Here is a 17,309-nt window from a genome sequence, read left to right on the forward strand (position 1 = left end):
GGCTCCAGCACAGACATCACACACACACTCCAGGACTTGGTGTGTCCAGCTCAGTAGTGCTGACACTGCTAGAGCCATATCTGGGGAGAGGACATACACTGTGAGTAGACGACTGGTACACCAGTCCTACTCTCTTCCACCGCCTGCTAAGAGCCAAAACTGGGGCTTGTGGAACTGTGAGGGCCAACAGTAAGGTCATGCCATGCTTCCGTGACAAGATGTCTAGTGGCATGACAAGCTTGATGCCCACATGCTGGCAATGGTCCACTCAGCAGAGATGTCAGACACTGGAATGATAGACCACATCACTTGTGTTGAGAAAATAAAAGGACCCACAGCAGGCAGCAAGGCAGATGACAAGCTTCATGTGCAAGCCTTGCAACACAGTACTGTGTCCAACATAGTGTTTTGAAAAGTACCCAACTTTGGCCCATTTCTGAGGAGAATTATTATTATTATGTTATGAAATAACCTATATACATTACTACAAAAAGTACATTATTGAAAAAAAGATGGCGCTGCACCAAGTTGCAGTGGCCCAGCACTATTCAAGTTTCAGCAGCTATTATGTGTTTTTCATATTTATTTTGCAGGGGCACTGGTGATCACACATTTAAAATACATTAGAGTTGAACTTAGGGATGCTCATTTCGATTAATTTTCCCGACCGACAACCGCCACTCGTTAATCGATTATTAACCGTTAACTGATAAGATTATAATATTGAATTGGCATTAAATACAAATAAAATTGACGCGTATCTGTGACCCTTTAAAAAAATACAAACAAATTTTTTTTTTAATCAAAGGGTTTATTTTAACGTGCAAAGTGCAAACAGCAGCATACAGAACAGAACCTGGATTCAGTTTAAATTTTCACGCACCTGCAGCATTTTTGACAGTGAGAGAAAAACAGAATAAAATAATACAAATAAAAAACAAAATAGGCCTACACTAAATATATTTTTTAAACCTAAATAATTAACAAATTACGATGACAAAAAGAAAACACTGAATCCGTTTGAACGAAGCTTTCAAAAACCGGCAATTTTTTCCGTTAGGCTAAGATTTTTCGTGAAATAAAAATAGCAGCCCTACCTCAACACCTTGTCTAATTTTTATTTAGAAAAAAAGCAACATATCAACGTGATGTGGGGTCAGTCTGGAGCGCAGCCTGTTGACAGTTAGACCCGCGGCAGAAAACACCCTCTCCGATGGGACAGATAATTTACAGGTAACTTCGTCGCCCTTTCTGTTAAAATGATCCCACACAGTGCTTCTTTTCGCTCGCTTCATTTTGCTTGCCTTGCTCGGAAAAAAATGTCTGCAGGCACGTGTCACGTGTGTGGTTGCGCGTGTCGACGCGCTCCATGAGTTAATAAATATAAGTTATATAGTATTTTATTTTTAAACCATGCAGCAAAAAAAAAAAAAAAAAAAAGAAGCTTAAAAAAAATACGTTTTAAAACGTTTAACTGATAGTATTAATCGGTCAAAATGTTTACTTTCGTTAACAGTTAAACGGTCAATATGAGCATCCCTAGTTGAACTATTACTGATTGTGGACAAAAATCATCCCTCCGGAGATCCAATGCTCTCCCCAGAATGGAGTGCTCACAATCCCCCCGCTAAGACGGTACAGACAGCGGAGACACAGAAAGCAGAAAGGGGTAAGCGAGGAGGGTTGATTAATGCTAAGCTAAATGCTAACCCCTTCAAACCGGCAATTTCAAGTCTTTTTGTCACCAACACCCGCTCGCTTAACAACAAAATGGACGGGTTGCAGTTGCGGATTACAACAAACAGCTTGAATTACTGTGCGATCATTTTAACGGAGATTTGGGTGGATCAAAACACCCCGCACTCTGCTATCAAGCTAGCAGGCCGCACCGTCTTCAGAGCAGACCGAACTATTCACTCCGGTAAGTAGGGTGACCACCATCAAACAAACCAAATGTGGGACTTTTATAAGTTTGCGTGGGACAATGTGGGACATGTTACCAACACTAAAACATAACCTGAAACTAATATATATTGTTTATCTAACTTAATAAAAAAAATTGTATTCTGCCTTTCAGCTGATAAAAATTATTTGTTCTTTAGTTCCTTCCAGAAAACTCCATTACATCACAATGTAACATAACATGTCTTTATTTTACATGTCATTTAAATTCAACATCACTGAGCCCAAAGGCAGCAGGAATAGCATATGTTAAGAATATATTAAACCAAAAACTTTCATATTTTTTAGAAAGGATGTGAATTAAAACAACCACAGCAGGCAGCAAGTTGATCAAATCTGTTAAATTTAAATTTACAGAATTATCCATTTGTTTTCTGACAGTGAACACGTGGAACGAATCACCGCTCCACATTTTGATTGACAGCCATCACTACCTACTAGTGACCGTGTTTACTCCTTTCCTTTCAACCATTGGATAGGATTTAAAAAACGGCTGTTGTATTTGTACTTCTGATTAAGCGGCAAGCGCTGTTAAATATACTGTAGGTGAAAAACTTTGCCGCAAAAAAAATAAATAAAAGGCTTTCTTAAAAAGGGAAAAGAACGCATGCATGTTTTCTTAATATGATAATTAAAAACCAACAGACTGATGAAAAAGCGGGACATTTTCTCAATATGCGATGGGCGGGACAAGGGGTGAAAATGCTGTGCGGTACAACGCAAAGCGAGACAGGTGGTCACCCTACCGGTATGAACAAACGAGGGGGTCTTTGTATCTACACAGATAATAACTGGTGTGTAAACGCAACTGTCAAAGAAAATTACTGTGACCCGGACATCAAGTATTTGATCCTACAGTATAGATCCTATAGTATAGGATCTACTTGCCCAGGGAGTTTACATCGTTTGTGATAACAGCTGTGCATGTACCGCCGCATGCTAACACCAGGGGTAGCTATGGAGAAGCTACACCACTCCATCAGCCAACATCTGTCGGTGCAATCATTCAGAATTGTTATAGCAGCAGGGGACTTTAACCATGCTAACTTGAAGTCTGTTCTGCCAAAATTCTATAAATATGTATATAAACCACTCAGCTGTACACAAAGACAGTCAAAGTTTGGACTAAGGAAACCACCTCAGCCCTGCAAGACTGCTTTGAAGATAAAGACTTGGGAATTTTCGCTGAGGGGACAGACCTGGAGGGACACACATCAGCTGTCCTGGTATACATAAACTTTTGTGCTGAGTGTGTGGTCGAAACAAAGACTGTTAAATTATTTTCAACCAATTAATAAAATCAAACACAAACAGACTGAAAAATAGCTTCTACCCTCAGGCAGTTAAATACTTAAATGCATAATTCCCTATTCATACCTGAAACTCATGCAATAAACCCTTAACTTAAAAAAAAGAAAGAAAGAAGAAGTGCAATAACATCTCCTTACTACAATAAATTATTTTACTGCACTATCATTAACTGCACTAACTCAATGTTTATGTCCATTGTGTCGAGCACGAGCACGGACTGGTGAACCCCATTCGACAATCACTCCTTCCAACATCAACACCTCCTTCACCTGCTGCCTCTGCTTGTCCCATGGCCCGTTCAGCGACATACTGCGATGAGGCGGAGGATTGCAACGGGTTTATATTACAATGCAACCTTCATTTTGAAATGCAACCTCATCTCTACACCACTGATCGAGCACGCATCGCCTTTGTGATCTCTCTTCTCTCTGGACGAGCTCTTCAGTGGGCTAAATCGCTGTGGCAAGCTGACGTCTAGTCATGAAATCATTGTCCGCCTTTCTACTTCACCTTAAAGAAGTCTTCGGTCAAACCACATAAACCCTCTTAGTCCACGATCAACTTTTCAATCTTCATCAAGGTAACCAATCTGTGAGTTCCTATTCGCTACAGTTCCGTACTCTCGCCGTAGCAAGCGGTTGGAACGAAGCTGCTCTCCTCACAGCCTTTCGCCAAGGTCTTAATCCGGACATTCGTCAACTGATGGTCATCCATGATGATAATATGGGTCTAGAGAATTTCATCCTGAAGTCCATTCACAGTGTCTTTCAGCTTGCTCACTGCCTCAATCCACTTTGCATCCTCCGCCTCAGGTACCATCTGCCGCCCTTCCAACACCAGAACCAATGCAGGTAGATTTGTAACGCTTCTATTGCTTTGCTTCCACTTCACATAACCAACCTGACCCTCTACTTACCATGTACTAACTCTGGCAGCCATTTATAGTCTAGGCCACACTGCTGGGGTGTACCATTCTACAGGTAAGTTTTACTTTCTTACATTTGTACTTCTAATCACCTTATGCATATAAAACAACATCTATCCATGGTTAAATTACACAATAAAACAATGCAACTAATGAATTAACAAATATAAACCTTGTTTTACAGAAATATTGAAAACCCCCAGTTACGTCATACCCAACATCAGACAGCACGTCCACTATGCTTAAATACTCTTTTTGAAACAATAAAGGTTTGGTCACTGGTGTTTCACAAGCAGGTACGTTGTACATAAAGATTTAAAATCAAACATGTGTGAATTGTGGTTATTTATAACAATGAATGAACAATGTTAGCAGCTAATGTTACCCAAACACATTCTACATATCCACTACACATAACGAGCAAATACACATCGTCCCCTCACATATCTTAAACACATTATTCACAATACCTTCAAAACTTCACCAACATTGCACAAGTTTGAGTATGCATGATATCAGTGTCCGTAAACAGACTGTGTTAATGCTGAGACAATATATGTGTGGTGTGTGTGTTTGATATGATGTACGTGCATACAGTCTATTCATGATCACGGGGTTGCTCCGTGACAGGTACGAAGCATCTGCTGCTGAAGCTCAGATTTGAAAGTAGCTTGAGTTCCTGTAGCCACTTGTCCTATTACAGGAGCAAGGAATCCAAGCGAGTTGTAAACTGAATTTGTAACTGACAAATTACCTCTTCTAGTAAATGGTCGTTGCTATTTTGATAATAAAGGTATCAGTCTCAGTGTCTCAATGAAGTCACAGTGCGCTCAGTAGGGACCATTCTGCTCTGTCTCAATTGTCTCAATTATTTAGAAAAGACCGACAGGTCCGTCAGCCAATCCCAGTCGTCGCTTGTCTCAATTTTGAGAAAGCCAACAAAAAGTCAATGGAAAAGATAGGGCCATGTCTCAAATAACCACGGGCCAATCTGTGTCTTCCTTTTCAGGTATGGTCCAATCAAATTCGCCCTTTGACTTAAGCCCCGGCTCCAAATTTGTTTTTATCAAAGATACAAAGATTTCATCTGATACAGCGCTGTGAAAAGGCATTTATAGAGCAAAAGGACATTACTTATCTTTGCAAAAAAATGAAAGGTAAGTGTACACATATTACAACTTCATGTATATTTCTGATCAAGCGTTTTTGTTGATAGATTAACCTTGACGTTATCTCAGTTAGCCTCGCTAAAATTTGGTATGTTCAGCATGGAGCACAGTGGTACAGTACAGCTGGTTACAATCCTAATAATTTAATTTGTGTAAAGACATAACTATGTGTTTGGACAATCACCCAGGAAAGTGTGCACATGTTAGATTGCGATGTATGGCACCTATCAACAGTAACGTTAGCATAATTAGCGTCGCTATTCATTAGTACCACTTGGCATGTTAAGCTTGTTGCACAGTACAGTATAGCTGGTTACAATCTCTAACTATTTTAATTTGTGTAAACACCTAAATATGTCTTTGAACAATCACCAAGGAAAGTGTACACATGTTTGATTGCGACATATAGCACATAGCAACATTTATGTTGATGCTAGTAACGTTAGCATAATTAGCGTTGGTACTCATCAGCACTTGGCATGTTCAGCCTGTAGCACATTCGAAAACTATAGCTGGTTAACCTCTCTAACTATTTTATTTCATGTTTCACCTTAATTCGTGTATGTGTAGTTAACAGGTTGACATTAACATTTGTGTGAATGTCATGCAGGTGTAGTGGGACGTACTGCTGCGTCTAATTAACCTAATGCGTTCGGGCGAGAGTTCAATCATAACGATGCGGGACCATATAAAAAGGGTTTAGAGTCACTGTTTACGAGTGGGTGTTGTCTGCGTGGTGCGTCATTGCCCGGGCACCGCCCCTCCTGGTTCCTCATCCGTTCTCGCTTGGAGCTTTGAGGATAAATCGCGGCTGTGGGCTGTTGGCAGCTGCTACTCTCCTCTGGCGTTCCTCTTGCGCGGTCCCGCGTCTGGTGATTCGTTGAGCTTGAGGATAAATCGCAACTGTAGGCTGTTGGCAGTTGTTACTCTCCTTTGGCGTTCCTCATGGTGTTGTCTTGTGTGCGCGTGACGTGGACGGGCGACTATTATGAAATGAAGGTGCCGAGGCTTCAAGGCAGGCCGCTAGTAGGCCCTCACGTGCTGTGGTGGAGGTTTTGTCACCGAGTGCTGTGCGTTCATGCTTGACCGTATTGGAGTGTGTGTGTGATACCTGTGCACAGGGTGGTAAGACCAGGGTTCGTACGGGTGCTTGAAATCCTTGAAAGTGCTTGAATTTTGATGTTGTGTTTTCAAGGTTTGAAAAGTGCTTGAATTTTGGATAAAATGCTTGAAAATGCTTGAATTTGTAACTGTATTTCTTTCACAAGAAATATCTTTCTGACTAAATAGTTCTTTATTAAATGGAGAAAAAAAATGTAGCCATCAGAATCAGATACAGATTGAGTTGCGTTACGCTGGCCAGAGCAAAAGTAGGCGGAGTTTTCATTTTGATTTACGCGGTTGTTTGGATGCACCGTTTTTATTGGCCACGCAGCGGCAACAGTTGAACTATTTTAAACTTTGACCTCGCTGAGCTCCGCTTTGGTCCGAGTCGCGCGGCGCAAGCCATTGAAATATATTGGTTTAATTTCGCAGCGCGGTCCGCGTCCTATCTGAAAGGGCCATTAGTGACTGAGAGTAGCCTACTTGGTGTGATAATGTAATGTAAGTATTGCATGCCATGTCCATTATGTCACGTTCATTTGTGGAATATGCAGTGAACATTGCCAAAATTACAGAACTGTAACGTGCAAATTAACCTGCAAACGTTAGCCCAGTGCATAACAACAGTCGTTGATTGCTGAACTGAAATCAGTCAGTGTCATAAGTAGTATACTGTTACTGTAAGGTTTAGGATAGCCCTATGCAATATTTACACTGCTCTATTCCAGTAAATGTATTAGCTAACGTTATATCTTGGCAATGAAATACATTTATCAGGCATGTGCCTGTGCACTCAGATATTGTTCAAACCTTGTCTATATCAAGAATGTGTCCCAAAACGGAAAGGCCTGTCAAATATTTCTGTTCAAATCCTAAGTCTTCATATTTGAAATTAATTCAGTTTTACAGCCTATAAATCACATTATCTGGTAAGCAATATTTGGACATTAGCCTAATATAATGAAAAGTATATTATTCATATGTTTTAGGCTATATACTTAGTGATACATTTTGAAGAATAAAACTTGTGATTGGCTTAAATATTAGGGCTGCACAATATATTGAAATATTGCAAATGTATATATTACAATATGCATAATTGCATATCGCAACGGCTTGCAATAACTGGGGTCATGAACAAAAGAAAGAAAATCACTCACTGCTTTTGGCTGAATAGGCTAACTTTTGTAGCTTTAATAAGAATCAGTATATTTAATTCATGCAGTGAAAACTAAGCAGTGTTTATTTTTACATTTGATTAATCAGTTTCTGTTGTTAAATAAACCTAATGTAGGATAACATGAACCCCTAAACCCCAGTGATGTTAAAATAACACTTCTTATGCTACAGAACACTGATGTTCACTGTCTTGAAGTTGTAGGGATATTTTCTTATCACAAAAAGAATGTGAAACACGTATGTGTAGGTTATATCATTTTAAAGATATTTTAAAGATAATTTAAGTTAATTTGACACACTTTTTATCGCATTATTTAATGAGTTATCGCATATCTCATTTTTCTTCAATATCGTGCAGCCCTCTATTATGAAACAGTTGGCTGTTTATCTCTTTTGATGTGATCAAAACACTAAATAATAATTTTAACTATGTATTGGTATGTAATTTACGGTAGTGTAAGGTGCTGGAAAAAGCTTTAAAATGGACCTGGAAAGTGCTTGAAAAGTGCTTGAATTTGACCTTGGAAAAAGTGTACGAACCCTGTAAGAGTGATTTAGGAGCCTTGTGCTCACTAAAGTAGTGTACCTACCATTGTTAAGCCTCGGCTTCCTCCTTGACTTCTTGAGTGTTGAGAGTGTTGCATGATGACCCAGTCTTTTAATGTTGTCTTGAGATTGTTGCTGACTACAATAACATTTTTGTATCGTTGTATCCACGTCTCTGGCCCTTCCTCGATAACAACGTTCCTGTGTGTCCTTTTTGTGGGTTATTAAATTCATGAGTATTAATATTTCCCTGTTAAACAGGGTGGCGTAGTCATGCATATGTAGAGGTAGTGAGTGAGTTCTTCCCCTTAAGCAGCCCCCGCTACACAGGCTATGGTCTACAGTACAGCCTTGGACAGTAACCTGTCACCAGGTTACATTATGATTATTTTTTGCCAATGTTATTGTATTGTATCTTATGGGAGGTTTTCTATTCCCTGTACATTTTATGAATTCTAATGAATGGAAAATCTGCATTGTTAATTCTACTATTATCCAGTATGTACTTTACCACTTGAATCCTAGATGGAAAACCCAACGTTTAGATGGAGGGGAAAGGAGCTGGCCATGTACTCCACGCATGAGGCTCAGTCCATCAGGGCCAAGCCTGACCAGGCTGTGGTTTGCAAGAAGCCAGAAGAATGTGAGGCAGAGGCCCGGGCCCGTGTCGTCTCAGAGGGTGGTGATCCTGATTCCGTGATGCTGGTTCTGAGCCCGTATGCGGTTCAGTTCGGCGTGTACCGGGGTCAGACCTTTAAGTGGCTCCTAGAAAATGACGTGGGCTGGTGGCTAGCCATCAGCAGGAGCGTGACCGTCTCCACATCTCCACTGATGGTCCACAAGGACGCCTTGGCCTGCTACGCAAATGCATTTTCTGCTGTTAAGGAGGAAGTCAGGTTCCGGAGGGCATTCGTGGATTCCAGAGACCAGGCCTCACAGCCTGGACAGGAGGGCCAAGCCCTTGTTGGATTTCACAGGTACAGGGCAGAGACACTGCAGGGACTGTATGAGTCCAAGGACAAAGACCACATTGGGTGAGAACAGTCATTTGAATAACAATGTCATGCTGATATAAGTTGTATTTTTTGTGATAATTGATGAATCAAGTTTCTAATGATTTTTTTTTTTTTCATCGGTTATGTCAACTGGTTGAGGAAGCAGACACCCCGGAATCCCGGGGACCCTATGGAAGCAGCCCTTAAATATATCAGGCGCCGTGACCAGGAGGCAGCTGCACCCTCTTCTCCCCTTGCTGGGGTTAAGACAGATCAGGGTAAGTATTGGTATCAGTAAAGATGACCCGTTAATTCATTTAATAAAGTACAATGGTTATTTTATTCCCAACTGTTTGCTTGGTGTTAAAGGCCTCTTGGTGCAGCGGTCTCTGCATTTTTAGGGCAGCGTTCTGTGACCCCAGGTCAACTGCAGTCAACGGTCAGGAAGATCCTTGCCAAAAAGACTGCAGTTCCCAGTAAGCGTTTTCAAATTGGAACAATGAGCTCTTTATGACTGAGACCACGTTAAACATTTTTCTATGTGTCGTAAATAGAAAACCAGCTTCCCAGACCAGCTCTGCGCCCCGTAGAGCCCTCGGATGCAGAGCTGGTCGCAGTTGCCATTGCCACCGAGAACTGTAAGTTGATTGATACATTACCTGATATTCATTGATAATATTTTTTTATTCGGATAAACATAATGTTGTATGTAATATAATGCCTTTCTGTTGGAATATTCATCAGACAAACGGTCCAGTGGATAAGGTAGGGTTTGGGTGAGAAACTGTACATATTTACATTTACATTTACTTTTAGTCATTTAGCAAACGCTTTTATCCAAAGCGACTTACAAATTAGGTTTGTCTTCATTTTTCTTTATAACAACTTATATTACACATTTGATTTGTGTCAACCTTGACACACGCACTTTCATGTACATCTAGAACGGCCTACTAGTTGCTGTTAATCCATATCCTGCCATGTGGCTGCACATTTTCTCTCATGGTGTCTAGCTCCGCCGCCTCACCCCGCTGTACCACCACCTCACCCCACATTGTGGAGATATTGTGCATGATATTATACTTTTCTCCCACCCTCCTACGTGGCTGAAATGTTTGTCTTAATTTTTTTTTTTAACAACTTACATTACACATTCGATTTGTGTCAACCTTGACACACTTTCTCACTTTTTTTTCCTTCAGTTTCCTTGCTTTTCTGACATCAACCTGTGCTTTGTTTAACTACTGTGAACTTCCTGAAGTTAATATAATGCTTCGTCTACATCTAATCTCCTCTTCTAATACTTGGCCTGATATATGGATGAATTCTCTGTAGGGCTGAAACGATTCATCGAGTTACTCGATTTACTCGATTACAAAAATTCCTCGAGGCAAAAACTCTGCCTCGAAGCCTCGTTAAATTCCTATGACGCGCACTATACGCGCAGGGATCTGATTGTTTCACACGGACAGTTGTTCAGGAAGCACACCATAGCGCGTGATACATTTTGAATTTAGTTGGCGCGACGGCGGAGAGTAAAGATGTCCATAAACGGCAGAGAATGTCTAAAGTTTGGGATCGCTTCCTTTCAGCGTCGCTGAAACAAGGTAACGATTCTGTCCCCCGCATTTTTTTTGACCCAGCGCCATTTAAAAAAAAATGTTTTCCGCCCGTGCCGAAGCCTATTGATGTTCGCTGATTTTAATCCCATACTGTATTTGTAGTGATGTCGTGATGCGGTTTGACTAGATATGATGTTTAGCTTTGATGTTTTTAAGTAGTAAATGTATTCACGTTCAATTGCATGAGAGTATAGCCTAAAAAAAGAACCCCTTCACACACACACACACACACACACACACACACACACATGCACCCTCGTCTCTCTCACGTGCCAGTCAGACCAATTGCGGCAATGCATCACATATGCCTAAACTTTTATGTAGCCACGCAACAATAATTTCAGCATGCATTCACACCGGGACGTGATGGAGGAACAAATATTGTATTGCAGTCTTTGCGAGACCTTGTTTGTCACGTCTGCCAAATAGTTACAGACAACAACAAAAAATGAAACTCCCCAGCCTGCTTCTCCAAATCCACTCGTACTTTTGGGGAAGACATAATCGGCTACCAAATAATTGAGCATAGAACATTTTCAATTAACAAAAAAATATAATACTACAAAACGTGCTAATATACTTCAACTAGCCTAAGTGAAAAACAAAATGCTGTTCTTTTTCTATTTAACAAAATGCATATTTGCAATAAAACATTCCCCTTTTCAAAGCTACACTTATTTTTTTTATAAATTGTATACATTGTGTACCTGTTTGGCTTGATATTTTATATTCATTTCATTTATTTTTGTTCTCCGGTGGGTAATTTGCAGAAGGTGCCATCCTTTTTTGTAATGTTGTATTAAGAAGACAAAACTAAGGCCAAATGGCCTTTACTATTTAAGTTTGTATTCATAGTTTTACATGTTATACATGTTAGCCTATACAGTATAAAGTTGACTTAACTGTATTGTTAATTGTTGGCACTGGCACTAATAAACACTAAATGGGTAAAAATTACAATAAATGGGCTTAGTTTTGGAGCCAAATGTTGGAGTTGGAATAAATACCTCTGTTTTTGTTTTGTTTTTTGAGAAATAAAAGCCAAATGCTTGATCATTTTAAAGCCATATCATTTTCGTTATGCATTATTTGTTTTGGTTGTTTAAAAACACACTAATTTTTTTTTATCCGATTACTCGATTAATCGATCGATAAAGTGCTAGATTAATCGATTACAAAAGGAATCGATAGCTGCAGCCCTAATTCTCTGTATGTATTGTTATGAAGCCTTTCCACCCAAACGACTACAGACCCACCCCAGGCCTCCCAGGATCCACCGGGAGATGCTGTCCGGACTGAAGAGCAGGCTGTGCCACGTCAATCTTTCCCGTGTCCGCCGCCTGCACATGCAAGTCCTGAGGTGAGTCTACCTATAACAGCGACGGTTCAGAAAGTAATTGGATATTCACAACTGTAAGCTACTAGTATTTTAGTATTTTACTAAAATAAAACTACTTTTAGTCATTTTCTTGTCCTCTATCTATAATGCAGCTGCTTCTTCCAGAGAGCTGGCGGGCAGTCCTCAACAAAGAGCAGCAGCAGTGGATCGGCCATACACTGTTCACCAGGGGTCGCACTGGGAGATCACAACTTACCACAGAGTTGCGTCTGTGGTGGTACCCTCCCCAACCTCGGCTGATCAGCCACCCGCGTCGCCCGACCCCTTCTTTGCGTGTCCACTGTTCCTCTGGATGCCACTGCGCATGTGTTCATTCAAGCTAACATGCACCCAGCCTGGGTGTAACACCACTCTCACCAAGGCTGAGCTTTACAAGTCCATCCGGAGGGCCTTGGATGTAAAGGGCTGGTACCTAATGGCCACAGAGTACCTGGAGTGCCCTAAATGTAAAAAGAAGGTGGCGGGCTGGTCCCAGGACGTCTTGGGTCAGCTGGATCCTGTGCATCGCTGCCAGTTTCCAGCGATTCTGACCTACAAGTAAATATTTATTGTTTTTTGTTTTCACAGCTGAGAACTGACAATTCAGTGTATTGTTATTTGTCATTTTAAAAGGTACATTTACATCATAAAAAAAAAAACTCCTATCTCTCCAGGCTTTCCTGTGACCTTGCAGTTGTAGTGATGCTGAGGGAGCGCTTTTTGGGGAACAGTGCAACTCAGCTGTACAAGAAGCTGTGTGAGAGCCACAGCGAAGCCTGGATGTGATGGTCCATTCAGTACCTCGGCGAGTGCCAGCACTTCATGACCTCTGGAAACATCCGGCCACAATTTCGCCACTCCCGGAAATGCCAACGGTCCCCTCACCGGTCTGGCTGCTGACAGTCTACAGCATGGACGTACTGTCACGGCTGGATGAGTTTAAGGTCAGGGTCACCTCTGTCTTTGGGTCAATCTTAAAGATGGACTCCACAAAGAAGGTAACCAACTTTCATACCATATTAAGTGTCACATGCCACGGTGTACTTTTTGGTCAATATTGTAAGCATACCACATTAGTTTGTAGTAGTTTTTAGTTTGTCATTGAATTTTCAATAAAGAATACTTCCTCTGCCAAAATGACCAATACCATGAAACACAGTCCAACACCGAGACTGTTGCTCTAGTGTCAGCGGATCCAAGACTGCTGCCATGTGTCCCGAGTGGGCCCAGATGGTGGTTCGTCTTAACATCTGGCACCTGATGCGGCGGTTCGCAGCAGGTGTTGTTTCTGAGAGCCACCAGCTGTACGGGGCCTTCATGCAACAGCTGTCCTCCAGCATTTTCGAATGGGATGCAGGGGATGTCCATCGACTGCTGGAGGCCAAGCGGTCCGAGCTTGAGGGGAGGTGCGGGATGGTCGGTCTCACTGACAGGGAGGTCTACAGCCACCTCAGGAGCAAGGAAATGGCACTTCACGGAGCTCCTCCTGATAGAGATGTTGGAGATCTTCAACAGCGAGAAGGGGCACGACACCCTGGGCATCCCGCTGCTGGATCCCGTTCGCATCCGGGCAATCTGGCAAGAGCAGAGGCGTCACCTCAAGTGCATACAGGACCCTCCGAGTGTACAGCTGTACACCCAGACTGGCACTATCACCAAGGGCGGAGTGATTCTGACAATGTATCGCTGCGCGCGCGGCTCCACTTCTCTGGAGTCTTTTCACCTCCACCTCAACCGGTTCATTCCAGGGAATGAATTGTAATTATAGGTTTGTAACTAGATTGAGATGTGTACACTTCAGCGCTCTCTCATCACACATTGCAGTACTCTGTGTATAGGGAGCAGTGCCAGTGGAATGCATTTCCAGGACTTCCTCCTGGATGGGAATGAGAACTGCGCTGCAGCAGCAAAGGAGGGAGAGAAGCAACCACTGCTCTGCTACAGTGGCCACCTGCAGCACTTCCTCAACCAGCTCAGCCAATGCGTGCTTGGCTCAAGGCAGGTTAAGGACTTTACAAAGCCTGGCATATACACGGGTATATCAACCGCATCGTAATGTCAGTGTGGAAAGCGAGGGTTTGTTCATGTCATTAGCTTTTTAACCTGAGCATTTCCATCATGTTACAGGGGAACTCATTGGGGTGGAGTACCTTTATGCCCAGACCAACAAAGTGCTGCAGGCCGTCAGCTTGGATCCCGACACTCCAGATGAGGCTGATGCTGTCGAGGGACCCCTGGAGGTTGAGGGCTTTGAGGAGGAGACGGAGGATGACGACCCGACCATCCACCTCCCCGATCCTCCTCTTCTGGCCTCGTCCTCAACCTCAACAGCAGCATCCCGGTCAGATGATCGAGCTGACGCACCCGGGTCTGGGTCATCTGGTCCAGCCACCCCCACCGACGACAACTGCCCTGAGGCCCGTGGCCATCAGAATTCCCCTCCCTCTAAGTTCACACCAGGCTCTGATGTAAGGTTTGATTATAACTTGAAAGAATCGTTTTATTTATGTTACATCCAACTTCACTATTTACGACATGATCAACTAAATGTTTCCTAAAAAATTGGATTTATTTGTATCATTCAGGAGGAATGCCAAGGCCCAGATGGCCAGCTGGGATACCAGCACGTCTGCAGGCTGGCAAAGCCAGCAAAGCCTTTGGTAGAGGTGAGGGGTCTTCAGGGGCTGTCGGATCGAAGGGTAGACACTCTGATAGGGCTGTGGCGTGCACTACCGGAGCCTGACAAGGAGAGAGTGGTCTACCCTTCCCGGCACCAGGACAGGATCGAGCGGGGGCGGTTCAAGGCAACGAAGGGGAAGTCCTTAACCGGAAAAGCTGGAAAGGACAGCCTTGAATGAATGGTATGAGGCTGAATTAGCCTAGAATAATTAGTTAAAAGGTTTCAGTTCCATTGCCAACACTAACATGTATTTTTTGTTCATTTCTTTGTCTTTCAGTTGCTTTCTGGGACTGAACTCGGGTCCTGCAAATTGGCCAGGCGTAAGTTGCCTGGTGGAGGCCATATGCAGCCAGCTCTGTCGTCTCCACCCATGTGGCACGCAGTCCGGCGGCACCAAGAGGAGCAGGTGGGCACTCATCTTGGCGGACTACGTGTCAATCAGAGAGGCAGTGCTGGACAGCCCGAGGTTGATGGCCCAGACCAACATCCAGCTGTATGAGCAAAGTCAAAGGACCATCTCACAATGGTAAGATAATGATGACCATGAAACATAATCATTATGCTATGAACTATCAACATTGTGATAATATTAGACAAAATGCGACTAGATCTAATTTCCTCTTTCTGTCTGTCAGGTACAATCGACGACAGAAGGAGAGGGAGAAGACCATCCTGGAGCAGGGTGTTATATTCCACCGTGTGCCGTGCGTTGCTGCCGAGCCTCTCTCTGCACCCAGGCCATCAATCATCTCCCGGCCACCTCCAGAACTACAGCCCTTTGTTTTTACAGGGCCAAAGGACCTTTCACGCCAGGCCACCCAACGAGGAAGGCCCGCCCAGGTGCCTTCTCTTCCAGCCCCGCAGCTACTTACAGCCCCTCCCCAGCAGCAGCCCTGCTTTCTCCTAGGCTCCTCCCAGGACTCTCCACACCTTACACCAATAACCCCACCACCCCTTATCGTGCCACGGTCAACAGCTTTCCGGAGGAGGAAAAAAGCTGAGGCGGAAGCCGCGGCTGGGGTGTCAGGGTGTCCTGGGAAGAAGAGAAAGCAGGGGGACTACAAATGTAGTAAGTGCGGGCAACAGAAGAGGAAAGAGACTGGTCACAGCCAATACGGGTCCGTATCTTTCTGCTCTGCCACTGAGGGGAAGACTGTTGAACAGTGGCTGGCAGAGATGAGAGACACTCACGGGCGAGGTGATAAAGGACACTGAGCCACTCGTTGGGTGTTGTGGACGTTTCTTTTTGTAAATAGTTGACATTGTTCCCCTCTACCAAGAACGAGACCTTGAAGCGGTGTAGAGGCCTGCGTGTGTCGATGACCCTCAGAGTGTATGACTTCTGGACTCTTATGACAAACCAGTCTGAGGTGAGATACTAGACTAACGTCGGTCATTTCTCCTGTGTGTGGTCTTTCTCTCCACACTATGAATCATCATCTTAAAACAACATATTTGGACACTGCTGGACTGTGTTTTAAGGGTGACATTTGTAATTCACCTTATTTCCATCCAATGTGTGAACTAAACCGTGTGTAAAGGACTACTGATTTGAAGACTCATGACATACAACAGAACTGTTTGATTGATATACTTTATTGTAAATAACTCAGTTTTATTGATTTGTCAAAGTTCCTTACAGACAAAACTAACAGAATTCTTTCTTTTTTTAAGTCCTCCTTTTCAATTTGATCTGAGAGCACCCAAAGGTTAATCACCTATACCATAGCCTTAGCCAAACTGTCCTGTGGAAATGCTGGTATCCCCATATGGGCCTTGGCACTCCTCCTGAAGGGGAAACAAGTAAAAGATTTTGAAGAAACACTTGAATTACAGTATGTTAACTAAGTAGTTCATACCTGACCCTATGACTAAATCATTTTCAATCTAGACCTTTTATAGCAGGTAAGCCTGTTTGCTTTGTTGTGGGTGGATATTAAAACAGTACCATTCAATGTCATCAATAATCACAGTACACACATTGTTTTCTGATGTTCAGTATTGCCCTCCAGAACTGGAAATGTGAACTTGTGGGAAATGAATTGATTAATTAATACTTATTAATTGATTATTCTGTTAGAAGTTCTTTACTGTGTGCCTAATATATTGTGTATACACATTGACCTGTCTTCTATGGTTTTTGGTATTTGTTGCTCCTCTGATCCAGCTGATATGTGAGCCTCACAGGGTTGCCTGGGCAACCCACATTCTAAGATTTCCTGTCTCCTGGATCTTTGTGCAACCATGCATTTTCTAGGCTATCACGGTGGCAACTATTCCTTGTATGTGCATACAGCAAGGACTAGAGGCCTCATCTGCACAGTTGGGAAAAAATCTATCATGGCATTGTAAACTCTGTTTCTGTATTTGTTGTGTCACCTTATATACAAAAAAACCTGAAATTAACTATTATTCAAACAACTGAAGTGTTTTACTTG

At 42.7% G+C, this 17,309-nt stretch overlaps 3 protein-coding genes across 3 annotated transcripts in view; 1 reads left to right on the top strand and 2 right to left on the bottom strand.

Moving 5' to 3' along the window:
* Positions 1–17,309, bottom strand: part of LOC307157378 (uncharacterized protein) — a 670,360-nt gene that overhangs the window by 573,380 nt on the left and 79,671 nt on the right. The window lies entirely within an intron of this gene.
* The window catches only part of LOC307157382 (uncharacterized protein), a 388,998-nt gene that overhangs the window by 208,558 nt on the left and 163,131 nt on the right, over positions 1–17,309 (bottom strand). The gene's annotated exons all lie outside the window — the stretch shown is intronic.
* LOC307156994 (uncharacterized protein) lies at positions 13,401–17,250 on the top strand (the record flags this gene model as incomplete). Its single annotated transcript, XM_079868722.1, has 6 exons — positions 13,401–13,815; positions 14,030–14,227; positions 14,319–14,659; positions 14,777–15,009; positions 15,149–15,397; positions 15,507–17,250. 6 exons carry the CDS (start codon positions 13,401–13,403, stop codon positions 16,084–16,086), a joined length of 2,016 nt encoding a protein of 671 aa, XP_079724848.1. The 3' UTR covers positions 16,087–17,250.

The sequence above is a fragment of the Squalius cephalus genome (genome assembly GCF_949319135.1).
Source record: "Squalius cephalus genome assembly, chromosome: 4".
NCBI lineage: Eukaryota > Metazoa > Chordata > Actinopteri > Cypriniformes > Leuciscidae > Squalius > Squalius cephalus.